Source organism: Mauremys mutica, chromosome 5 (assembly GCF_020497125.1).
Source record: "Mauremys mutica isolate MM-2020 ecotype Southern chromosome 5, ASM2049712v1, whole genome shotgun sequence".
Classification (NCBI taxonomy): Eukaryota; Metazoa; Chordata; order Testudines; family Geoemydidae; genus Mauremys; species Mauremys mutica.
In genome coordinates this window covers 126,661,680-126,689,281 of record NC_059076.1, presented here as the reverse complement: position 1 = coordinate 126,689,281, position 27,602 = coordinate 126,661,680, and the positions used below count along the sequence as shown (strand labels likewise).

The following is a 27,602-nucleotide window of genomic DNA, read 5'->3' as shown; positions in this document are numbered from 1 at the left end:
TGTTCTTTCCCTCCCATCACATTCACTGATGTACTCATTTTCCCCTATACCACCACGGCAGCTTAAAATGAGCTCTAGCAGAAGGGACTGAAATCTCCATTGCAACGCATTGGCACTCCTGCAGAAACTGCTGTGGATTTAGCTTTATTTAACCAGTCCTACACAATCCACTACCTGAACGATTCCACAATTAAATTAGATGGAGTTGGGGAAGGTAGAAATTAAGTGTCCCCAAACTAATCCTCCTTATTTGAGGAAAATTCCTTCACTGTAACCACATTAATAACCGTGTGTTGTAATGGTCAGCAACAATACAGTATTACATTTTAAAGAGTGGTGAATATACACTTAATTACCCTGTGAAACCCCACAAAAATATTCTGGATAATCTAAAACTACGTCCCGTGTTAAAAAGAGATGCCACGGTACAGTATCTGCCAAAGACTTCATAGATCAACCAATAAAATTCATAAACACATGCAAATGCAAAGCAAAATGTCATTTTATTTAATTCAAGGACTAGTTTCCTTCTAGTATTGCTGAAGGGATCACCTCCTGGGGAATTGATCATTACAAAGTCCCTGTTTAAAAGTTCAAGTGCTCTTGTACATTCTTTTGAACCACAGAAAACATAATAATGACCAAGAAGGTGGGCAGCTACTTGCAGTTTCATCCCACCTAAATTAGCATTGCTTCTGGCTGGAAAACAATTCAAGTAGTAAAATCATGGAACGTGTTAACCTTTAAGGTCACTACTACATTTTGATCAAAAAGTCTTGAAATTATGAAAACCCATTTGTACATGTTATGAAGTTTTATAACCACTCACTGTATAAGGAGACAGTTAAGTATTTTGGACCTGTTGTCAACCAGATACTTAAGCGTTCAGATCTTCAGATATCCAATGGCTTATTACCAATTTAATTATGCAACTCACTTTTCACATTAAGCTCTTTAACAAATGGAACGTAGACCCGCACCAGAATCACTGTAGACAGATTTTGTTTTATAGAATGCCCTTCTGAAAACTCATTTCAAAATAGAGATGCTTTCTCCAGAACTGTAAAAGCCATAAAAATGCAAAATATCTGTTAGGAAATTTGTAATCAAAGTTACTTCTTAATGTTCAAAATAACATTTAGCCTCCAGTTGTCTTTTGCTGTTGTTCATATACTGATCAATAGACTATAAACAGGTAACAATGGTTCTTTTTTCCCCCACCTGAAACATTTCTTCTAACACAGGCCCAAGATAGGCAATACAGAGATTCAGGGACATGGATTATGCATTGCAAAGGTAATCCACTAATCATTTTAATTTAGAACAACTCTGATTCTAGTACACAACTTTGAGCCTCAGTTGTTTTCAATCTGCTCTAGATCCAAGTCCCCGCAGTCTAGCGGAAAGATACCCTCTTCAGTGCTGTCACAATCACTTGTGTCCTCGTCACTTTCACACACTGCAGCTGCCTTCTTATAATCCCTTACACTGAAGGCAACTTGGCATGGCCCATGATGCCTTATTTCATCCAGTTGCTCTTTCACTGGACTGGAACCAGGGGTGGTGATGTTCATAAAGTCATGTGAATCACATGGGGATGACACAATTGTCTTCATTTGTGTGTCGTCATCGTCGTCATCTTCTTCATAATCAAGGGAGCAAAGACTTTTCGAATTTTTTAAAGTCTGTAATTAAAAAAATATATTAACCAAAAGCAATAGAAAAGACATTATACAGAAGTTATTTACTGTGCAGTAACTGTAGTTCTCAGATGTTTTGTCCATGTCATCTCACTTACAAAGATTAGCTAGCAATTTCCAGTTTAATACGAGAGTCCGACGTCCTAGCTACAGCTAGCCAAATAAGGATTTCTGAACCACTGTTCCCAATTTGGCATCTGATCTAGTCACCAAATCCAGGACATGATGTTTGGTAAAGGTATGAGCTGAGCTCCAAGTGGCTGCCCTGCAGATGACCCATACAGAAATATTTCTTAGACATACTGAAGACGTTGCCTGGTCTCTAGCTGAGTGGGCCCTGATGACTGAGGGAAGGCCACATCTACTAGTTGGTATAAGACTAATGTACTGAGTGAGCCATTTGAATCTCCAGGAAGAGATGATCTGATCGTTTACAGCCTTCCCTAATGTCACAAACAGGTTGATTTCCTGAATGGCTTTATTCTACCTAAATAATAAAGAAACGCTCTGGAAATATCTAAACTAAGGAACCTGATTTATCCCAGGCTTACGTGATGCTTGGGGGAAAAGAGAATAAGAGGTTAATTATCTGGTTTAAGTAAAAATCAGCAGCACACTGCTCTCTCCCATAGAGAGTAGACACCGACTGCCCCCCTCAGTTAAGAGTGAAAGGCCTGGCTTGAACCTGGAGGGGTTTAGTCTGGCCTTTAGATGGAAAGGCACCTCAGCACCAAGTAGAAGAAAGAAAACATTTTAAAGAAGGAGCAGCAAAGACAGTTGTCAGTAAGCTAAGCAAAGTAACGGAATGATTCTAAATGGACTCTGAAGTACTTTGGGGGATAGCACACAGGCTGCTGAGCTCTCTCTTGCTGCCCTGGGGTTTACGAGTGAAGCGAGAGGTGGTAGAAGCTGCTCTGCCCCATATGCCCTCATGTAGGGCAAGGGAGGCAGAACAGGGGAGGGAGGATATGCGCACGAAGATATGGAGAGCACAGGCATGGCCCCAGAGGACACTGGTGTCCAAAGGTTCTGCTCTCCCACGCATGAGGCGCGCATGCACCGTAAACTGGAGCCACATGGACAAAAAGACTAAGGACCCCTCTAATTTTCAGTGTTTTTACAGTTCAGCTTTCATTCTTCATTAAAAATGTGGTTTTTAAAACAACCTATTCACTGACCAATTATCAATATTATACAGTATATGCTAATTCCTCGTTGAGAATTTTATACAATTCCTTTCTCACGGTACACACAGTCATTACGTTACCAGTGTCTGGCACAGGATGCCTTTTAGAAAGGACTTTACAGACATTTACTAACTAGTCCTCACAACGCCACTGAGGAAGGAAGATCGATATTCTTTCCCCATTTTACAAGTAGGGAAAGAGGCACAGAGGTGAAGTGACTTGCCCAAGACCATATAAATCACTGAATTTGGGTGCTCCCCTCACATTCAACCCCCTGCTCACTACTACAAATCCTGTCATTTCCTAGATATGCATAACTTGGATCCAGCACATTCAGGGATTGAAGTATTCATTTTTGGGGGGGGAGGGGGGGGCGCAGAGAGAATCCAGATAATGTGTGAGGTGTTAGAATGATTTTACAGCACAACTTGGATGAAAGTCAGTAGATTATACTACTACTAAGATGAACATGCTTCACTGACTTGTACTTTTATACAGGACCTCAATGAGATTTTGCTGCACAGTCGAGATCACTGAACTTCTATTGCTGTAGCTCACGGTAACCTGCACCAAATCGTATTGCTACAGTGGAACAACTCTTCAAGAGTAGCCTTCCGATTCCTACCATTATTTGTACAGTGGGCTTGATTCACTTCTCTCTGGCTGGAGTAAGTCTGCAGCCGTCAACAGCATTACACTGGTTGAACAGCAATGTTATTAGAATGGGGGGGTGGAGTGCTCTCAGATAAAGATTCTCTCTCTCCACATTGTTATATAGACTCACAGGTTTTAAAGCCAGAAGGGACCATTGTGATCTTTTAGTCTGACCTCTTGCATAACACAGTTAATAGGAATTAATTCCTGCTTCAAGTCCAATAGCTGTGGCTGAACTACAGCATCTCGCAGAAAAACATCCAATTTTCATTTAAAGATTTCCAGTGACGACGATGACAACAACAACTAGGCTCTTATCTAGCACTTTTCATCGGTAGATTGAGAATCCATCGTAACTGTTGGTAAATTGCTCAAGTGGTTGCAAAGTTCTGCATCTTATTTCTATGCCACAGGGCCCCGCAAAGCTACATTGCTTAGGCTTCAGCCCCAGGTGGCAGGACTCAGGGCCCCGGGTTCAGCTTTCTACCATGGGCCCCAGCAAATCTAATGCTGGCCCTGCTTGGCGGCCCTCCTGAAACCTGCTTGCAGCCCCCACAGGGGGCCCCGGGCTGAGAACTGCTGCAATACAGCAAGGAAATGGTGTTAAGGATACTTGAACTCTAGTTGTAGCCTACTGCTTTGAAATGATGAAAACGTTTCCTGCTATCTGTCTCCAGACAGAGGGGAAAGTAGTATTTTCTAGGTAGCCCTTTAAGTCTTAAGGTAGATACTGGTTACTGCTCCTGTTCAAACAAACTTATTTATGCTTTTGGAAAGGGATTCTTGAACCCCTGAATTGTCCTCCAGTCAGCTTTATTCAAGTTACTACTAAAGAGTAATCAAAACTAAGCACAGCTGTCTTTCTAGGGTTGTGTACATAAAAACAGAAAATTGCCGGTTAGCTATACTGCACTGAAACCACTTGAATGGGAACTTTTGGCTGGTTTCAACACAACAGCAAGTGCATTCAGCTAGTTCTTTGTTCACCCACTTGTCACAACCACACCAAACTAAAAATAGGTGGATTTATTATCTCAAGCACAATCCCACTACTTTTCACAAAGCAAAAAAGGTAGACACTGAAATGCATTCAAAACCCACTAACTAAAGCTTCACATGTTACACCAGTACAGTACCACACCTTTCAAGCACAATCATGCTCAGTGGGGAGTCAGTGAGTACTTGCTCAATGGTCCTCATTTTATAAAGGATGCTGGACTAACAAAACAAAAGAACCCACAGTTGGCAATGGATGGAACTCAATCAGCCAAAAGTATTCTTTTGTGTAAAGAAAGAAAAGAAGCTCAAAGAGTTTTAGAAGGAATAGGGTTATAAAATGTCTGAATATTAAAACTCTGTAGGAAACAATGTTGGGGGAAGGAAATAAAAGAAAATATCCCTCGAGTCTTGCTTTCAAATCAAATAAGCAAGCTAGGCCCACAGGAATTTGAAAGCAAGCTGATGTGTGTGTGCTCTTCTGAATCTCTCGTTCAGAAATTTCACAGTAAGTCACTATACACTTCTGAAGTTTTTTGTTTTAATAAAACTGATTTCACTGGTGCGTTTTGCTACATGAATTTACACAACACATTCAATTTAGCCATGTCCTTAGCAGTTTTTAAAAACCCCAGACTGTGTACTAGAAATGTGTTTGTTACAGTCAATTCTCCCTGAAAGGCTAAATATAGTTTTTTCACAAATCCCACATGTGTATTTAGTGTTGCCAGTTCTCACCACTATCTTGCAAGTTTTGCAAGATGTGGTGCTTTTCTTAAACCTCCTGCTCCTAGAGCGCAGCACATATACTAAAATTGGAACGATACAGAGAAGATTAGCATGGCCCTGCGCAAAGATGACGTGCAAATTTGTGATTACATGAGAATCTCAACTTTCATTTTGAAAAAAATGTAACTGGTTTCTAGCTCACTGGTATGGAGGGAAGCTTGAAAACAAATTCTAAGGGCTCAAAAACTAAGAGGCAAAATTAAGAGACTCCCCCTCGCTCTCTCCCAATTATTTTTTAAATCTCATGGTATTTTGTGGCCTGATTTGATTTTTGAATGCTTGGGATTGGCAATGCTGCTTTTTCCAAAGGTATCCTCTTCTCTCTATGAAAGGCACCATTTTAACAAAATATTCTAGAAATTACTTATACAGCACTTAGAGAATATCATCATGGCTCCAGGAAGCTCACAATTTAAGTTTAGCCATAAAGTCTACACAACACCCACCAGGCTTGTTGTGCTCAACTGCACAGATCTCGTCTTGCGAGGACTGCGGAAAAAGGTGTTCTTAAGGAAAGGGTTGACAATTAAAGAACAAACGTCCACAGGGAAGCAAAGTGAGCCTGAATCCCACCACCATTACAGCATACCTTTTAATAAATATTTCCATCGAGTCACCACAGAAGGAATCCAGCATCTCTTTAAAAACTGAGCTTCAGTTGGAAAAGTGTTCCACTTTCATGAAGTAGTTTATGCCCCTAATTACAATTAGAGTGATACTAATGAATGCAACTGAGATGCCTATAAATTATCGTAAGCCACCTTTATCATACATTTCACATTACTACAAAACTTGTTCTTTAAAAAGTTTCCATTTAAAAATCGAAATCAGATATGTGCAAGTATTAGTAATTTATGTTGTAGTAGCACCCAGAGACCTCCATCATGTGGGGGCTCTGTACCAGTTTGTGTCTATTATGACAGACAAAACACAGTAGGTTGCAGGCTGTGCTCTAAAGTGTTTACACAAGATGTCTGAAATCCTTGGAAAATTCAGAGATGTCAAGAAATAGTTGATCCCATGTATCCCATCACTGCAGCTTTTACTTTATACACAGTAGCAGCAATTTTAGCTCACACCACATAAAAGCAGATATACTAATTTAACAGCTACACCACATCGCACAGAACGATTTTGCACAAACTGCATGCACAGGTGGCCTGATTCTCCACTCTTACACTTGCATATTTTTTGAAGCATATGAGGTTGCAGCAGCGTAACTGTGGAAAATAAGGCCTTTGATGTTTGACTCAAACTTAACGTCATCATCATCCGTGATGCACTCACATAATGCTTGGCACTGTGCAAAACAAATACAAGAGACATTCTTGACCCTACGATACAGCAGAAAGGTGGAACCATCCATATAAGGTGCAGAAAACAAGGAGAAAAAAAAGTTATCCATTGCAGTGTTGAACGTTTGGATCCTACTAACACATCTGTTACAGACGCTCCCCGACTTACACCTTGCGTAATTCGAATTTTGAGTAAGTCGGAAACGTATATCCAACCATTACGCAAAAAACCCGCAAACCCTACCAATTTCTAGCTTACGGAACTTTTTCCATAAGCTTGGATTTGCTTACGTTGGGTTTACGTAACTCGGGGAGCATCTGTAATTTAAAATTTCAAGAAAGTGATTTATAGCATCTGAAGATTCACTTCAGGCTCAAAAGTTAAAATTAAAAAACTTAGATGGAAATGCATTTTCTCAAGTTTAAAACTTACAAAACTGTTTTGGGCATAAAACTGACACTTTGATTTGTAAGACAAAGTTAGTTACTTATTAGTAACTTGAGGTTCTTCGAGATGTGTGGTCCCTATCTGTATTCCACTGTGGTCACACATACACTCCATGAAGAGATAGAAGGCGGAGTAGATTGACCGCCTTTCCAGTTCCTTCATCACAAGTCAGAGAAGATCTGAAGCAAACGAGAAGGAGGGCAGGTAGTGGAATACAGATCTGGACCACACATCTCAAATAACCTCCAGTAATTACCAGGTAAGTAACTTTCTCTTTTGCTTCAAGTGCTGGTCCCTATCTACATTCCACTGTGGATGACTGGACAAGCAGTACTCAAATAGGAGGAGGGTGCAAGGTCATAGATGGTGGAGCCGAACAAAGAGCTGCTGTTCCAAAAGATTCACTGGCAGAGGAGTACGGTACCACAGCATAGTGTCTAGCAAATGTGTGGCTTAAGCACCACATAGCTGCCTTACAAATATCAATTAGAGGCACCTCTTGAAGCAACACCATAGATGTTGCTTGTGCTCTTGTGCAAAGAGCTCTTATCCAATGAATATGGGAAGGTTAGACAGCTGATAGAGCAAGACAGAGCCGGAGATCCATTTTGAGATTCTTTGAGAGGATACAGGCTGACCTCTGACCCTTTCCATTATGGCAACAAATAGTCTAGGGGATTTCCTGATTGTTTTTGTTCTCTGCAGGTAAAAGAACAAGGTTCACCAAACATCTAGAGAATGGAACCTCTTTTTCTGAGCATGTGAGAGGTTTTGGGAAGAACACGGGTAAGTGAATAGCCTGGTTCAGGTAAATATCTGATTACCCTGGGGGTGAATTTAGGGTGTCATTGTACCATAAGCATAAAGTTTTGTAATTTAGTATGAGGATCTGCCATCAATGCTTCAAGCTCACCAACCCTGCTGGCTGAGATGATGGCCATCAGGAATGCGACCTTCTTAGATAGGAGAAACATGGAACAAGAAGCTAAATGTTCAAAAGGGAACTTAGTATGGAGAGAACAAGTTCAAGTCCCACTGAGGAGCAGGCGCTTTTTTTTAAATAAGTGGAAAGTTTCTGATTAGGCCTTTCCTGAATCTGTTAGTCAAAAGATGTACGAAGATCAAGAAGCCCTGGGAAGGTGGGTGGTATGAACTGATTGTCAGTTCCTTATGGGTTCACTCTGCAATAGAGAAATCTGCTGTCTTCAAGTCCATAATGAGAGGAATATATCTGTGGCTTCTGGAGAAATCCATCTGATGTGCCCACACTGAGAAACTCCTCCACTTGGCTAGGTAACATTTCCTAGTGGACTCCTTCCTACTATTAGAAAGGATGTTCTGTACAACTTCAGAACACGATTGCTTTAAGGACAATGCCAATCCAAAAACCAGGCTCTGAGATGAAGCAGCTTTGGGTTGGGATGCCTGATGATCTTGCCATTCCCCTGAGTCAAGCGATTGGGAAACATAGGAATAATGATCAGTGCCCAAAATATGTGAAGGAGGTTCAGGAACCAAAACTGTCTGGGGCAATGAGAATGACTCATGCCCTGTCCTGAGGAATCTTATGCAAAACTAGAGGCAGGCATGGTAGTGGAGGGAAGGCATAGATCAGAGGATCTGATCATGGAAGGAGTAGAGCGATGACCTGTGAGTGGTGACCCCAGGCTCCTCTGGAACAGAATATGTTACACTTTGTTTGGGAAGTGAACAGGTGCCTGGCTGGGGTCCCCTATAGAGCGAAAATATTGTTTACCACAGAGTCAAAGCTCCCACTCACAATCAACTGCAAAGCACCTGATGAGACAATGTGCTAGCACATTCTGCTTTTCTGGGCGGTAGACAGCTGCCAACATAATCTGGTTGTTTGTTGATGTAAAAAACGGTCCCAATGTTGTCTGACAGTTTTAGGGTCTAGTGACCTTGAATGAAAGGGAGAAAGGTTTCACAAGCCCTTTGAACTGCTTGTAGTTCTAGAACATTGATGTGCATCCTGTACTCTCAAGATGTCCAGGTGCCTTATGCTGTATGGTTGTCCAGGTGAGCTCCAAAATGCAACAGGCGTGCATTAATAATGGTGGTTCTTTCTGGTGCGGAGGTGATGAAGGGAATGCTGATGCAAGCCTGATGGGGATTCTTCCACCATGACAGGGATATCGCACTACTTTGGTGGGAATGCTCACTATGGTGCTCGTGGATTGTTGGTTTGGCAAGTACACAGTTTGAAGCTACAATCATCGGTAATGAAGGTGGAGTCTTACAAAAAGTGTGGCGTAAGTGCATGAGGACATATGGCCTAGGAGAGAGAGAGGGGTTTTGCTTTCTGGGGTTGGTTATGATCTAGTCTAGGGTAACGTTCATAGCCTGAAACGTGACTCTCGGAAGGTAAGCCCTTGCCATGAAAAGCGTTGCCAGACATTTGCAGCTCCAGTAGTGCTTAGGGGGCAAACAGAAAAAGGATTAATAGACTCTGGATGCTCCTACAGCCTGGTCCGTGAAACCCTACTGGAACTGGAAGAGTTGCAAGATGACCCAAGGCACGTATCCCCACTCATACCTACCCTATGGCCTGGGTGCATCTGAATATAGGGAACCAGGCTGGAACTCTTCCAACTGGAGTAATCCCCAAATTGCCATGGGAAATAATCTAAAGGGACTGAGAACATTTCTCTTTGCTACTATTGTGTCACCCGGAGAACCCGGGTACTGTTCCAGTCTGATTGTCTGACATCTTTCCAATTGCCATATGTGACCTTTGTGATGGCCCACTGCAACCCAAGACGACTTGGAAACAGCAACAAGCAGCCAGGAAGGCCTGACTACGAGCAGCCTTAGCAGCTGGCAACTCAACAGAACCACCTTGAGACAACACTTCTTGACACTGAATCAATGGTACCACCAGCTAGGACCTTTGATTTGGTTTAGGAAAAACCACCATTAGAGAGGCACACAATTGGTATGTGGTGATTAATAGAATCATCGCATAGGAGGGTCAGGACTCCCAATTTCCCCACTTCCAACTACAAAATTATTTACTTTGCAAAGTGGAGAAGAATTTCCAGACAGGTGAGATGCATCACCAGTTTGGGATGCTGGAAACCCACTCTCTCTGGTATCTCATAGGAAGTGGCTGGGTACAACCCCTGCAGGACAAGACAAAGGCCCTGAGGAAGACTCAGTTATCACCACCAAGAAGCAGGTGTGGGCTTTCCTGGATCTAGCCACATAGTGCCAAAGGTTCATGCCCCACTTCATAACACTTGCTGCACTACTGACCGACTTCAAGAAGGCCAATAGCTCTCAAGCAGTCCAGGGGACAAACTCAGTGTGAACAAGACCTCTACCAAGATAAGGATATCCTCAGTCAACAGCCTGTGCGACAATATTTGGGACTTCTCACTCCTGTTTATATTACAAATGGGTACTTCCACAGTTGGACCGGGAGCAATACTGTCCCAAAACATTCAGGGGGTGGAATATCCGATATTGTGTATAACCCGGAAGCTGCAGCCACAGGAGAGCAGATACTCCACCATCAAGAGAGTGCCAGGCCATCAAATGGACTGTAGGGGTCTTACAATATTATCTTTTAGGGCTTCCTTTGATCTAGTAATAGACCATGTACCCTTTAAATGGTTGCAAGTGAGGAAGGACACTAATACATTACGTAGTAGTATTGGTCATTACAACCATGTGTCTTTTGTGTACGACAACGGCCAAGTTCACAGCTCTAGAATGTGGACTTGCTTTCCTGGGACTGACGTTCTTGCAGAGGGGAAGAGATCAGAGTCCTGGGCCTGTTCTGCAGGGGAGGTGTGTGACTGAGTACAATCAGGCCTTCTCTACCCCTCAGCTCTCCACCCAAGGAAAATTCACTCAGACTGGACCACCACCGAGATGGTCCTCCAGAGACCTGGAAGGGCCAAGAAAAAAATATTGACCAATCAAGAACCAGCAGGCCAGTTAAGAAGGCATGCCTGCTGTTGCTCAGGGACAGAGCTAGGTGAGACTGGAACAGAGCTCCTCATGGTTAACCCAGACCCATACCAGGGCCTTGCCCTAAGCATGGTAATTAAGTGCTTGCCTTTTGCCATCTGCCCCTCACCTCCCATCTAAATGGGCGCATGGGCAAGTCCTGAGTTGCCATTTTGTCATTTGATTGATTTGAGACTTACACCAGGCTTATGGCACAGAATACTCTGCTCCAAGCAGGTGGCCAAACCTTGCAGACAAAGGTGGGGAGTGTCCACAGAACCACGTGTGGCCCAGAAGAGGGCAATGCAGATCAGCCCCACTTCCCACAATAGCCACTGCTACTTTTTACTGCTCCCGACCTGACCAAAGAGTCCACCTTCTGCAGAGCTCCTAAAATGATGGACAAGCCAAAAAGCTGGAATGTTATTAAACTATTTATATTGGGGACTGGGGCCTAACTACACTGGGTGCTGTGCAAATTTAGAAATGAGCCAACCCCTCCTGTGACGGGCTCTGACAGAAGGAAAATGGCCTTTTCTTTTTTGAAAGGTTTCTGCTGCAAACAAATATATGCATCTTTGCAGAAAGGAAAATTATGCAGTCATTTGCTCAGTCACAAAAATCACATAAGAAAAACTGTTCATATTCCCCCACAGTGCCCTTCTAAGTTTATAGGGGGGGTTTCTCCTCTCCCATCTGATTTAGTAATTCAGATCTTTCACTTCAAGTGTGGATCATTTAAGACACTAGCTTATGAAGATCATATTTCCAGTTTCACAGATACAAAGAAAGTGTTTGCAGTGCTTACTATTGTTAGCATTACACTTACAACATGTCTCTTAAAATTCATATACATTGACCTCTCTCCAGTCTATCTGCATTTCGGTTTTTGTTTTTTTGAATGGGTATCTTGATACAAAGGGGTATATTCACATTGTTTTGCATGAGGGAGTTATGCTGACAAGTCCCTCTACACAGAGATGAGAATACACTCTACGGTTGCTCAGGCTGACATTTCCGAACATTATATAGATACTGATCAACAAGAGAATGACTGCTTGTAGCAGCAGTGGCTAACAGTAGTGGTCTTTAGGATCCAAAACCAATGCTGCCATAGTTTTTCACTGGTGTTGCATTTGTATGTTTTTGGCTACCTATTCAGAAAGATAAAACTTTCGAACAATGTACAACACATTCCCCTTCAGCTCCAGGCCTCAGAGCGCAATACATTTCAGTGAATATAACTTAGCTCATAATATAAGAATAGCTAACTCACTAAGAGAAAACTTGCAATGAAGTAGTATTTTACTGGACACTAATGAATCATCTTTAATTGAAACTAGTTCTAAATAAAAACAAAAATTTATAAACTTACAAATAATTTGTCAAAACTTTTTCATGTTCACACTGAATACTGTTTCAGATTTGGACCTCCTTTAGCACTGATGTAAATCCATTGCCTTTGTCCTCTGACATGGACAGAATTTGATCCTTTATGTCTACGAAACATTGCCAAATGGTATTATTTCTTACCACTTACATTTGTCATCTTGACTTATGCAGGACTATGCATCTTCTACTACACCTGACACATTTAGCAGCACTAATGGTCTCATGCACACAGAGCTGCAGCCATCCCATTCCTGCTCAGAAGTCCATAGACTCACATCCCTATGAATTATTAAAACTATCATTTCATACTTTTTTTTTTTTTTTGCAGAGTTTACTGAAGGGTGAGGTATATAACAGACCAGTAAAGCTAGCTGTGTTGTGAGTATTAAAGTGACGTGTATCTGTTAGAAAGATTTATATCAGATTACAAAAATAAATGTTGAATTTTAAACTTCAAACTGCACTCATTACTGACAGATGTCAACCTCACCTACATTATTAGGTTGGGTTGGCATTCTATTATAACCAGCATTTTAAGGGGTTTTATAATTAGGCCATAAAATTCACTCCCAGCTGAGGGGGGGGAAAAAAAAAAGGTCTCGGTCTGGAAGCAATTTCATCCCCTTTACTTCTTATTATTTACACAAAAAGAAAATCAGATTTATATATTCTTGATATATAAGCATTAAAAAGCAAAGATGCTAGGAATGTTTTGCTCATTTTAACTTTAAAAATGAAAGTACGTTTTACAATGAATTCTTATTGGCTGTTAATACTACATATGCACCAGGGCCATTGATTACTTCCAGAGGAAAGCTAAACTGAGCAAATTACATTTGTCTGTGTAAAGGGAAAAATGCCCAATAGACATGTTTAGTATGTTCACTGTATCTAGCACCTATAAACTAAAATACAGTAGCTATTATATCTAATATTAATGCTTTCTGACAAGGGCTGTTTTGAGACAACTTAGTTAACATGAAGCCACAAAGAGACAGATTTCAGTATCAGGTCAACCTGTGCTTTTTAAAGAAGTTTAGAACAATGTTGTTTGGAGATATCCTTTCTTGGTTCAGAAGTCACAGGGTGCTGAGGGCGCTTGGCACTTCAGAGACTGGGATGTTTGGATACAGATTCCCTGGACAAGGTTCACAAATCAAGGCAAGTGGTCATTTATCCTTTGCGTTAGACAAATGGATACCATACTTGTTCATGGTGGGCCGGGAAAAAGGAGGAAAGCAGGCAGGCTCTTTTAGGTACGACTTTACAATAAAGATCCTGCCTGTTGTGAGTGAATATTAGAATTCCTATGGCATTTCTCTTAATGGCAAGAGTTTGTCTCAATTCCCTACTGAAGTGCAGTATGCTGTGCACCAGCTGTCCAACTCCATGATTCCTTCCTCTGGCTTGTAAAGCACTCTCGGAGCCTTTCGATGAAAGGTTGTATGTAAAATGATAAATATCACATATTTCATGTTTTTAAAAGGCTGTAAATAGTCCATGCTACCAAATTTCATGCATTACTATTGGAAATTTCTTTACATTCTTTTATTGTGGAAAACAATGCAACATAAAAGAATATTTTAGTGATATCATTATCCTAACAAACAAAAGGAAATGAATTTGATTAGTAAAAGCAAACTTATTTAAAAGTAGAAAGTAAGTCACTTATCTGAATGCCAGTTTTTCACCACACCAGTTTGCAACATATGACTGCAAACAGAATTATCTATCATTCACCCTCAGAAATATAAATAGCTCATTTTGTTTATTCTCAAATACTTTGATATATCTGACTAAGGCCAATACCAATGCTTAGAGAGTTATTTTTTGAAATAGGTTATTTTCAAATAGTAAAATCTGACTATATCAATGGGTTACATTTATTTAAAAGAAGTAGCTTTTATTAGTGTAAGAAAGTGTCTTTCAGGTTTGTACCTTTTGAAGAAAAGGAATGTATAATCACGAATAAACTAATATTTCCCATTCTAAAAATCCAGTGGATGAAATCAAAGTAATAAAGGTGGCTGGCATAGGCCAAATTAAACTGAGTATCTTCCAATACATTTGAGACGACATCTGTTTACCTATGTGTCAGTATCTGTGTACAACAGAAAATGATTTGTGCAATGCAAGTCTAGCAGAAAGACAGACTAAGTGACAGTTAAACTGATTCAGCTGAGGTATTTCCCTACAGGATGTATTTTTATAATTGCTCCAGGCTTTGCAAAGCTTGTGTTTTGTTTTTTTTGCACTTTCCGAAGAAATTGCTCAGACAGTGACTTCAGTCAAAAACAAGTAAAGTACACCTCCTACAGTACAGTTTTACACTGAATACCTTCTAATGTATAAAAAAAGACAACCTGGTTTCAAAATGAAAAAAGCTCTTATTTTGGAACTAAATAACTGCAATACCACACCACACCCAGTACTTCATTCATAAAATGCAGAATCATTTAAAGAATTCCACTGAATTATTAACTGAATAAGTGGTAAAATTAACTCATTTCTCTTGAGTTTCTAAGGATCTTAATAATTGACCTTCATTCTGGCCGAATTACTTTTGGAAATCAGAAAGTGGGTTTCCATATTAATGATGGAAACTTGCTGAATAACTTCTTTACATCCTAGATTCTGATTGGGGGTGGGGGGGAAGAGAAATCAGTAATTCTCTCTACCACCTCCTTAGCCCTAGATGGACTGAACCAGGACCATCACAGCCCTTTGGGTACAAGCTTGGAAACATCAACTGAAAATACCTCATAGCTAGCATATTGTACCATGATTCTTAACTTAATGTAATGATATAACTATTGAGTTTCAAGGATCAACAGGTTTGGCATGAACTTGTTTATCACTGACTAATTTAAAAAGCTCACAGCTGCCTGCAAGCTTACATGGGAGTTTATGGACAGCCCCTTTTCACATAAGGTCAGATGCAGCTGGTCTGGTACTCATTAGCTATTTCAACAATGAATTCTTACTTGTACTTATAGCAACTTGCCAAAGAGGAACAGTAAATCTGCATCGGATATTAACCTTCATCCTCTTATGAGCACACTTCCAGAACAAAGTACTGTAAGTTTAAGTACTGCTTTTCAGGGCTGGCGGAGGGCTACATGGTGTTGAACACTTACGAGAAAGCCAGCTATCTGTAAGACATGTGTTATACAAGTGACATTTGTAAAAGGAAAAACAGTATCTTTAATGAGATTTCCTTTCCTTGCTGTCCCCAGATCATACACTATTGGGCTGTCCTTTGCAGTCAGAGCACAGGGAGGCCTGCAACACAGAGGCTTCACTTCATTAAATGCCATTTTGGGCCTAATTTCACATTGTGATCCATTCTGCTGATGCAAAGAAAGCAAAGCGCCAGATGCTCTCTGTGCCTGCCACCTCAGTAGTGCTTCATTCATGATTGCAAAAAAACTTCAAGCCCCCATTCAAAACTAAGTACCCCCAGCCTGGTCTCTCCTGTCAGAGGACAAAGTGCTGGCTTGTCTTCAGCTCACTTTTGATGCTTGATTATCATCTCCTAGCCTGGCCTACTGCTATCTCCTTTCCTTCTTCCCAAGCCTGCTGGAATTTGAACTTTAAATGGATGTCCTCCCTGGTAACAATAGATAAAAAGGGGGCCTTTGATTGTTCATGCGTTGCTGAAAAGAAAGACCCGAGATTCATCCTGGCTGCACAGCTCCCATTCCATTCCAGTGTGACGCTTTAGCCTGTAGCTACTCATTCAAGCTCACCGTGTCTATGTTTCCATTCAAAAAGGATGAATTCTTCAGGTTTCCCATTAAGAAATTAAATGTTGATCCTGTGAATGAAGGGCAACACCAAGCCTGGAAAGCAGCCAAAAGGCTTTAACAACACTCAGAAGTTTGGAGTTAATTCAGCACTTACTGAGTTTCAGCAGGATTTATAGTTGCATTATTTTTAAAGAAAAAAATTACACAATCATGTTTAGGGCTTGGTAATAAACTATTTTTGGTGCCATCTGTTTTTCTAGTTGCTTGTTCCCCAGTTAGTAGAATTTACTTTTATATGGCTCCTTATGACTGACCCTCTTACATTGCTCCAGTTACCAAAACTGAGAGCAAGGTGCAGGTTAGCTATACACAGAATATGTGATGCAATCAAATCTTTCCCAATCACCTTTTCGAAAATGCCACCTAAAAGAAAGCAGACTGAAGATAATTCTGAGTTGGTGCAAACCAGACTGTCTTCAGTTAAAAAAATCTGCCCATTTTGTAAGTAACAACGGAAAATACATTTCATACAAAGAATGTTACTATCTGGAAAGTAATAAATGCTCATTAACTGCGTTAAACCATCTGAAAAATGTTTACTCCTGGCAGTGTTTTTCTGGGAGATAGTTGCCAAGTTTCAACCTCATTAAACCCATAGATATTTTGTAACAAGTACATTCTGTCAGGCCACACTACCGTTATAGAGAGGGAAATGGAAAGTGGAAGCAGCTGCTTCAGGCAACTTGCCCCAGCAGAGATGAGATGGTTCAAACAGCAGCTGCCACCCAGGCAAGAGCCCCCCCAAATTAACTCTTCAAACTCACATTTATATTCTGCTCTTAGCGTGGGACACAACACTGGTGGCCTCCTCAGCATGACAAGAGGGATAAGAGTGAAGGGGTTGCTGATTTCTCGAATTCTGATTCAAGTAATGCTTTGGATACTTGCATAATGATTAAGTTCTCAGAAATACATTGAGTAGGAGCATATGACACATCCAAGTTTCCTTTCTAACCAAAATAGCAGCAAAAATATTTAAAAGGCTTTGCTCTTAATTATGTCAGATTAAAAAAATTCTACTTAAAGCAAGGGAGAAAAAAGTTTTTAGTATTGAACAAATGTTCTTCTTACCCTTTGTGTGGGGCAGCAGTGTTAAAGGTTATCAGGTTTACGGGACCTGCACCATAGCTATGGGTGATGTTCCTAGAAAATAGGGGTTATGCTGCAAAAGCAAAGGAATGATCGCTATTATGCAATATTTAACTCACTTACGTACTTGGAACACATGATATAATCACATGTATAGGCACATGTGCACACACACACGATCTCCTTAGTAAACTCTAGACTTAGAATTTTATTTATAAGGATTTCAAATCAACTCTTCAAGCAATCCACATTATTGAAATCAAATTCACTTGGCCCTGACAGTTGGGTTTTAGTCACTTTCTGGAGCACAAGTAGCATACATTGAATGAACTTGGGGGGAAAAAGGTGTAAACACTCCAACAGGAATACGTTTTGTATGTCACAATAGTCAATTAAAGGTATACCTGGCAACCACAATTTTTAAGTAAAACTCAGCAATTGGCAACATGAATTATAACTCCCAAAGGCTGCTGCACGACCTGCACATGCATTTACAGAATGTGAATTACTGAAGAATGTGATGGCTGATGAAGGTTCCTGCCTGCATCCAGAGGGTTTGAGACTCACTGCTTTTATTAGCAAATTGTTATCGTTTCCAAACTTCAAGTGGCTGAGGAAAATACACCTTCAGCTTTCTGCGCAACACACCTAACCCCTATAACCTGGTGTAACCACACACTTGTTTATGAATTTTTAAGGACACTCACTGGTTACTAGAGGAACAAGCCCCACTGGGGAAAGGTGGAGGAAACAAGCTAACGAATACAGCAGAACCTCAGAGTTACGAACACCTCAGGAATGGAGGCTGCTTGTGACTCTGAAATGTTCACAGCTCTGAACAAAACGTTATGGTTGTTCTTTCAAAAGTTTACAACTGAATATTGATTTAATACAGCTTTGAAATTTTACTATGCAGAAGAAAAAATGCTTCTTTTAACCACCTTAATTTAAATGCAACAAGCAGAGAAACAGTTTCTTTATTTTGTCAATTTATTATTATTTTTTTTAAATAGTTTACATTTAACAGTACTGTATTGTATTCACTTTTTTGGTCTCTGCTGCTGCTTGATTGCATACTTCTGGTTCCCAGTGAGTGTATAGTTGACTGGTCAGTTCGTAACTCTGGTGTTCATAAGTGAGGTTCTGCTGTACCGGTGCCATAAAGCTCAAGAGTGTTTTGAAGTAGACAGGACTACTTGGACACAGAAGAACTGTAGGTTCCCAGAAAGCAATTGGGAAAAGGTGACCACGAGAAAGCCCAAAGGAAGCTGAATAAAGGAGCTAGGTGACTCTTTTACAGGGCTAACATACCTGGTTAGGAACAGATGGCCAGTGGAAAGGCAAGCCTGTCTGAAGGAAAGGCATTCTGAGATTGAGGGCCTGACTCCTATATCCAGACTTTAGTAAGGATGGAACCCTGGTATAAAAAAAATTCAGGAAGTTGGACAAAAAAAATCTGTGCAAATAGCACTCAGGTTTGGTTTTTTGTGGGGGCAAAAGGAGGGGAGTGGAAGAGAATAGACAGTACTCTACGGAAACAGTCTGATCTACACATCAAGAACTGTGAACCATTTTCAGCCAATACCCACGAAACAGTAACACCTACTATGTCAAAATGGCCCCCAAGTTCTGCTACAGCTACACAACCTTGCACATTGCCTTTCATCCAAAAAGATAATGAAGTGCTTCACAAAAGCTACATATATCTATCTTTCCCCGCTGCAGTGGATGTAGGGGGTTGCGAAGGAACGTTCAAGGGGACACAGCAGGACTGGAGCCAGCCCTCATGGCAGGGTGGAGAGGGAGTGCCACCCAGACCCACTTCGCTTCCAGCTCTGCTCTGGCCCAGCCCCCGGCCACAATCCCGGCTCCGCCCCCAGTCCCAGCCCCGCCTCCAGCCTTGGCCCCACTCCTGGCCCCGACCCTAGCCTCAATCCTAGCCCTGGGGCGGGGGAGGGAGTGCAAATAGAGGTAAGGGGAGGTGCAACACTGAAAAATTTGGGGACCACTGAATTAGAGGGAGGGAGCAAACCTTACACAGAGACATGAGGTCAGTGTCCACATAACAGGTAGAAGTTCTCTCTAAGGTCAAAAGACCCACTCAGTAGGCATGCATGAAACAATCTTATTCTGCCAGTGTTCATCCTGTTGGGAGGTGAATTTTTGTAACAAGCAACTATGAGTGGTGAGTGGGTGGGTAAAAAAATTATAGACTAGTTATTAGGACACTTACGAAGTCCGTAACTCTCACTAGCTACCTGACCAGGATAAATAACCTACCAAATTTATAAACTGCAGCTTGCTTTTTAGGTTTTAAATAAAGATTCTAGAAAGGACCAAATCACATGCACTTTTGTAACTATTACAATTATTTATCTTAGAAATCCTTTAGGCCAAAAATAGGATATTTTATAATGCTCATTATCATGAACAATTGTTAACGCACTGTGAATCTATTTCCCCCCTGCTAAACACTATAACAATATGCTGTTGGCACAAACTATTTTACTGAGGGGGGGGGAGAGGAAGAGGAGGGGGGAAAGAGACAACAGACATGGGTCAGAAAAGTGTGTAATTTAATTTTTTAAAAACACATTCGTACCATCCTGTTTCATGGGATTGTTAGACTGAGCATAACCAGACTTAGCCCCCTGCATCAAATTGGAGTTTAAAGTGAGGTCACCTATTTTGAATTGTTCAGTGTTTAATAACTTCTAATTTGGATGTGTGTCAGCATTCATTAAAGCAGCAACTGATACTAGACACTGGGAAATTGATAGTCATGATGTATGAACAGCCCCACAGTTAAGTGGGGATCTTAAGGCCTCTTCTACACTTTAATATTACTGTATTTTAAACCTGCCATGTTCTCGATGTCTTACATTAGAGAGGTTTTAGCAGCTTCATAGTTAAATTTGCATTTAGTTTCAGTCAAAGCAGGGTTAAAATCCCTTAGATGAAAATAAGATGTGCACATCAGTTATACCGCTTACTTTTAAGGTTTTACTTACACATAAGTTTTCAAGTGTGACAAAGCTAAGTTAGATCTAAATCTATACAAGTCTCAAATACAACTTAATTTTATTTGAACTTAGTATTACCAAAAACTATTTTATACCAGAGAACCAAATGAAAATGTTTTAAGTCTTCAGGTAAGCCTACCTGAGATCTCATTACCCTGCAGAGTTCTTGATTCCAGCCTCCACAGATTTAGGAACTCTTGCAAGGCAGAATGAATTTTGCAGTACAGGATGGTAGTAGCCCAGGCACACTGGGGAGATTAGTATCTCTTCAGAGAACTGGAATCTATTGAGCTCCTTACAGTTTTCTTGTTAAGCCACTTAAGCAAGACAGTTTGCTTGTAGAATCAGGAAATCTTAAATAGCTCAATAGTAACAAAAGACAACTTGGGCTCAACAAAAACAGTGAAGATGCTGCTACTTCTCTCTGGAGTTTCCCAGCTGTACAGGAGGTATGCCTGGTGTTTATCAAAGGGAATGTGGGAAAAAGGCTTTAAATTCTGCTTTAAAACATCAAGGCACTTGGAGTGGTTTGGGAGATTCAAGGATTTAAAAATAAAAAATTCCACACTCCAGCAGAGCTCAGGTATCTTGTGCTCATTATAGATTTGTTAAAGCCCACGCCACCTACCACAAACCCTCCAAACCATGCCCATATGTAGTACCTTCCATCACTCCAACTCCAGACTTCTCTCGCCCTTTGACTCAAGAGTCTGGCACCACACAAAGTTGTCAAGTGCACAGTTTTATGCACAAACTATTATAAACTTAGCATGTACAACAAAGTTGATGCACCCAGGGCATAAGGTGTGGGGTTCTAGTTTTAGGAGACGTGCACGCACACAGGAAATTCCCACTGCAGCTCTATCAGGTCAGCTCCTATCATGAATGTAACATTACAGTTAAACCTAAGCTTTAAAAAAATTTGGAAGGTGAGTTTTCAACCATGAGCTATATAAAAATTCTTAACTGGTGTTCTGGTTCAGACTTTGGGGTGTTTGTTTAATAATGAGTAGGGGGGAATTTTGACAATGCTAATTGCAAAGATAATGGAATATAGCTTTTTATACATAAAAGCTACCTTGGCTAATTATTTCCATAATTCTTGATGGTTAGGGTTGGAGTTCTCTTTTTAAATTATAACCTTGATACACTACATTTAAAATAGAATATCAGTCACTTGTGAAATCTTAAGTTTTTACGATAATAAATAAGAATTTTTAATTTCTATTTAGACATATTGTACAGTTGCATCAACACCAACAAGCACATCTTGATTTCAAAAAGGAACAGGGAAACTAGTTTACCCGTAGATATATAAAACACGAGAGAATAACTTTGAAAGTCTGAAGTAGAACAAGACGGTTAAGCCACAAAACACCTGTGACACCAATATTGTGATACTTTCCAAATATGTACCGAAGACCCCAATTTTCAGATTATGCTACAGTTAGACCCTAAAATAAAAAAAAAATGAAAAAAAATTGCTTTCTACCTCTACCCCAACCCCACCTAATCTTAAAAAAAAAAAGTCTTAAATGGCTTCTAATCTTTTATAATGCAATTGGCATTAAAGAAAAATGGTATGTTTTTAAAAGATTAAAACCTATGTTTTTCATGAAACAAAAAGTTAAGTCACAAATATTATTAGACACTAAGTTACATAAAAGTATTTATCAGTATTTCATGCCATAGATCTCTTGCCCTCTTACTGCAAAGATCTTCCACCTTTACCGTCAATAGGTGTCAAAGAAGGGTAGGCAGGGTGCATAGAGATCAATGTAAACAAGAAATTAACTTTGATACTAGTTTAATGAGAAATAGTTAAGGAAAAATAAAGCCATGTACTAGATCAATGATCTAGAATAGAAAGTAACTGGCTCTAAACGCTTTCCCAAAACGTGGCTACACTACAGAGACTATATTGGTTTAGCAATCCAGCATAGCCCAGTAATATAGCTGCAGCCTACACCACCTCCCTGAACGAAGTCAGCTATGGCAATAGAAGTTTGCGTCCACTGATAGTGGCATCTACACTGGAGGTTGTGTCAGCACAGCTGTGTCAGTCCTGGCACACACACCTCCCACACACACCTTGACCGACATAGCTATGCTGATATAACTTTTCAGTGTAGACCCAGCCTACGTCTTCTTTAGAGGAAAGAGAATGAACAAGTTATAGACAGCAAAGAATCCTGTGGCACCTTATAGACTAACAGACGTTTTGCAGCATGAGCTTTCGTGGGTGAATACCCACTTCTTCGGATGCAAAACGTCTGTTAGTCTATAAGGTGCCACAGGATTCTTTGCTGCTTCTACAGAACCAGACTAACACGGCTACCCCTCTGATACTTAAGTTATAGACAATTCTCAACTTCATTAAATTCTGTCTAAGTAAGGGCAGCATAATCAGGTCCCACAGCATAATCACCTCTGAATTCCTTTAGCCTACAGAGCTTAACACTTTTACGTCTTTTAGGAAAGAAAATTTATGAGAGAGAGAAGAGGAATTAGGTCAATTTTTACAGCTGCACTAAGTCAACAAGAAAGATGGTCTGAATTCTACAAAATAAACATTTAGCACAGATGGAAGACAGTATTCCAATGCTGTACAAATACTTAAAAACAGTATACTACTTGTATATCTTAAACAGACCAAGAGGGTTTTATTTCTTAAAGCATTACAATTTACATATAATGCCAAACAGGAACACAGTCATTTGGATACTGGAAGCAAAGCAAATCCCCAACAGTGGAAAAAATTAAGGGTTTGAAACCCTTCCAGAATCTCAGAGAACACTTTCAACTGTGCTTGCAATTCAAGAAATATACATTTCTGATTACTGTTTCTACTGGACCAGCATCATAATCACCATTTGTCATTATCAAAGCTTGCAGACATTAATGAGTTTTAGAAACTAATTCCAAAGCTCTTGAAATGCTCTTCTACTTCTTGGATTCCAAAATTATGAGAGTTATTCAGTTATGCTGATACTGTGCAGGTGGAATGAATGTTTGATTCCAGGGTCTCTTGCACACTCCTACATTAGTATGTGTGACTCTTTCCTAGTCAACACCACTAACATTCTTAAGGGATCAGGATTTCAACAGCTGAACACAATTGGCAATAATAAGAAACACAATGAGCACTCAGTATAAGCAAGTACTGGAAAAGCCTTAACTGAACTTATTTGCTTGCATGATTTTTGGTCAGACTCTTGGATACTGGAGACCAGAGAAAGGAGTGTTCGACATTTCTAGTCTTTCATTCCACTTCCTATCCCTCACCACATCTACTAGGGGTATATTGAACAGATTAATCCTTCTAGCCAATGACACTTCCGCCTTAATTTGTAGGATTTTAATCAAGTAGTCCAAAGTAACAAGTTCTGCACAAGCCCTTAGGAGGGAAGCTTCCCCTTTACCTACCGTTTTTCCCTACCGTTTTTCTTCTATCGGGGAGAACGGAGATAACGAAGTTTGTTTACGTGGTCAAGCTGATCCAAATAGTTATTCTAGAATAGGCCCCCAGGTGGAGGCTCTTATTCCAGAGTAAGAAAGTCCACACTGGGAACTGGTCCAGAATAGCTACTGTACTTTAAATTCACACCCTACCTTTTTATGGAATAACTTCTCCATGTAGACAAGCTCTAACTCATTCTTCCAAATTATATGTGGTGCCCTGTTAAGACTTGTCTGCTTAAAACAGGAGGTTGTCAAGGTCTGAATGTGAATAAGGGAAATGAAAAAAAAATAAATGAGGTTTTAAGTCTTATTTAACCATATTGCAAAATCTTCCATGAGGAAAAAAAAACAGCATTAGCATTCTAACATAATCACAACTGAGAGAGTTTCCCTTTGAGTGAGAGAGGCTTGGCAGGTCTGAAGATACCTTTTGTTGGTTTGCTCTATGTACCTTGCATTTAATTAGATTCTGCTTAATTAATGTAAGTCTGGTTCAGAGGAGCTCAATAGCATCCCCCAGGTAGAATCAAGGATGCTTCAAGTCCAAGAGAGAGAGGGAGATAGGGACACAAGGTTGCAAAAGAGCAACATGAGTTGCTTTTGCTTCTCTAGGGTAAGAACTAGTATTGGCTTGATAAGTTTATTTTACAAAAAGGAATGGTCTGGTATATTTAGGTTTCTAGAACAAAATTCATGTGCACTGACAAAGGGATACAGCAATTTAAGTCAAGGAAATTTCCATCTGGAATTTAAATTACCAGTAGTTTTGCAAAACCCCAACCTAATGAAAATTTGTAGTACTAAAATGTAGATTCAAATTTTAATTTTAATTTAGTTCAATTCAAAACAGGCTATAATTCAGTTCAACTGCCTCATTTCAGTGTCATTACTAGTAGGGTATCTTATTTAACTTCTGCAAAATTGTTGTCGGCAAAGAACAAAAAATATTAAAAATGAAGGCCTGAGTCTTTTTTTTTTTTTTTTTAAATATAGCTGAATTGCACCCAGTTCCATCTCCTACAAGCTTAAAAAAAAATCTGTGCTCTTTATCTTCTTTCGATGCCAAAAAAGGAGACTTAAAAAAACCCTTTTAATGAATCTGAGATTCAAGGTACTATTGAGGGGAAGCTTAGGCAAAGAGGCAAGTTTTACATTTCGCTCTGAATGTGGCAAGTTTAGTGGTCATGCTTTTTTCTTCTAGTAGCAAGTTCCAAATTCTTGGTCCAATCTAACAAAACCTTTTTGTAAGTATCAGAATATTAGTATAGCAACTTTTAAAAAATGTTTAATGGGAGTTTACAGTGGAAAGTCTGACTTAACTGTAATAGCTACTGAGATTATAAAACCATATGTCTGAGGCAGTGTAAAAATCTTAGCTGCGAATAAAAAACGCTGTTTTCTGTATCGTTCAGTTTTACAATTAAAAAGCAAATGCCAGTTCAGTCAGAAAGATCAGGATGGAAACACAAGCACACTTCCAAACAAACCAAGACAACTGACACAGAACAATGACACTGAATAATATACTTTATATGTAAAATCTGTTCAGTTTAAATAACTATAAATTAAATTTCAGCTCAGACTGCCTTGTATCACACTACAGAGAGTTAAGAGTTGTGCCATTCAGGAGCTGTGTTTTGGTTTCAACTACACTGTTATGGTTACAGACTTAATGTTCAAGGTCCCTGGTGTTTGATTATAGTAACGGACATCTTGTTTCATCTGTGTTGGCTAATACAAATATTTACTAGAGCTATTTTGTTTTGATACATTAAAGATAGGCTTCACCTGTCTACCAGCCTGAGTGTTCAGACTTCTTCCTGAAAGTTAGGTAAACTACATAATAGCTGTTTGCATGGCACAGCAACCCTAAAAATGTAATGGTATAGTCTCCAACACTTGAAACACTGCAAAGCAGCAGCAAGATGAACAAAGGATAAGGGGAAATCAAGGCAGAGAAGTTAACTAATTTGCTCAAGGTCAATGGCTGAGCTGGAAAGAGAACTCAAGTTTTTTGACTCCCTAATCCATTATCCTAAAAGCAATATTTAGACAGACACATCCAGGTCATATTGTTTTAATTAACTGTATTACTGTGATGGCTATGGGCCCTGGCAAGGATCACGGCCCCTGTGTGCTAGGCACTGTACAAACACAGACAGTCCTTGACCTGTAGGGCAGACTCCTCATAGCCCTATTTTAGAAATCCTCTGCCTGCTGCTCCATGATTCACTGACCTCTCAAAAGAATTGTTCCTATGACAGAATGCATGTTTCCTGTAAGCTAACAACAACCCTCTTAATTTAAATTATCTAATCCCTGATCAATAAGGAAGTTAGCCGAAGGCCTCATACTGCTTTAGCTTCTGTCTCATCTCTACGGGCTGTGTCACATACCTTGAAAGATCCTGTTTCAGACACAATACAAGTTCTAGAGAACAGAGAAAGACAAGAAAAGCTGTATTTCAAGCTAACTTTGGGTCCCTGCTGTCAAAGACAACCGAGCTCCACCATCTAGCTACAGAAAACAAAGTATCAATGTTAAAATGTTGTAATTTATTTCATTTACGCCTCTTGACTTCTTTTACGAACTTTATGTCCGCTGTGAAGAAAGTTCCCTGTAAGTCCACTGCTCTATGCAGCGTTGTTGAAGCTGTGTTGGTCCCAGTATTTTAGAGAGACAAGGGGGGAAAGGCAATATCTTTCACTGGACCCAACTTCTGTTGGTGACAGAGACTAGCTTTCGAGCTTACTCAGATCTGAAGAAGAGCTCTGTGTAAGCTCAAAAGCTTGTGTCTCTCCCCAACAGAAATTGGTCCAATAAAAGATATCACCTCATCCACCCTGTCCCTGTAAGCCTAGCATTTTGTCCAGGTATTATCTGAAGAAAAGATCTTATAAGAACCCTGTTCATTTGACTCATTTGTTTGGTTAATGAAAAGAAGCCATGCTTCCAGAATAATTTAATAAATAAATAAAACAAAACAACAAATAATAATAAAATAATGAGGATGATGATGAATTGGTTAAGCACCAACTTTGTGCTCAGTTCTGTTAACACCCACGCCCTGCCCATGCTCTGATGTACTGCAAATCAAAATAGACAAAGATCAAAGAGAGATGGACAGGAAAGGCCAGAAGATTAACTAGAAAGATTTTTACCCCAGTTTGAACATAATGGAAGAAAGCTGGGGGGGGGGGGGGGGAGAGTGAAGAGACATCATTTCATATAGTTAAGGATGCAACTAAGTTTCTATTATAAGCCTGATGTTTGTCACTCTAAAGAAATCCAAGCCACAGAAACGTAAAATTCATCCAAGAATGGTACATTACGTGTGGAGCTGATATAGAATTTTTCTACCAAATTTTAAGTGAATTAAACTGGGCTTCCCAAGTTGTGACACCCTAGAGGACAGACATATTCAGAGGTCAAGTCACCACCACCATCAAAAGATACTGATTTAGTTTGCTCCCAGCTGAGATGTAGCACCTAGGACCATTAGGGCTTTCCTACCTTCTCCATCCAATGAATCTCCTGCAAGGTAAACTTGTGTAGAGTCAGACTTGAGAATGAGTAATGTAATAAAATGGGGATAAAGGAACAACCAAGTAATTATCTAAAATTATTAAGTTACTGACTAAATACAAAACTAATTTAATTTCTATGCAATGATTAAACTAAATACAAAACAAAAAAAATACAGCAGCTCAAAAGACAAATTCAGCTCTGACACAATAATCGCTGTAGTTGAAATAGTTATGTGTGGATCATGGGCGAGCAAGG

The 27,602-nt window shown here is 40.0% G+C and overlaps 1 protein-coding gene and 1 non-coding gene across 13 annotated transcripts in view; one reads left to right on the top strand and one right to left on the bottom strand.

The window, feature by feature from the left end:
* Window positions 1–491: 491 nt before the first annotated feature.
* Window positions 492–27,602, bottom strand: part of FAM53A (family with sequence similarity 53 member A) — a 144,088-nt gene continuing 116,977 nt past the window's right edge. For 9 of the 12 annotated variants that reach the window (XM_045019601.1, XM_045019599.1, XM_045019607.1 and 6 more), the window contains exons 5-6: window positions 23,970–24,077; window positions 492–1,685 (exon numbers count right to left, since the gene is read on the bottom strand). In XM_045019601.1, the coding sequence (XP_044875536.1) occupies window positions 1,356–1,685; window positions 23,970–24,077 (438 nt within the window). In that variant the 3' untranslated portion in view covers window positions 492–1,355. Of the gene's footprint in view, window positions 1,686–12,522; window positions 12,544–18,645; window positions 18,752–23,969; window positions 24,078–27,602 lie in introns of those variants that run through there. The other 3 variants (XR_006579944.1, XM_045019610.1, XM_045019609.1) reach the window with 3 other exon arrangements.
* On the top strand, window positions 5,322–5,428 carry LOC123372085. Its single transcript, XR_006580085.1, has one exon. It is a non-coding gene; the product is annotated as a U6 spliceosomal RNA (small nuclear RNA).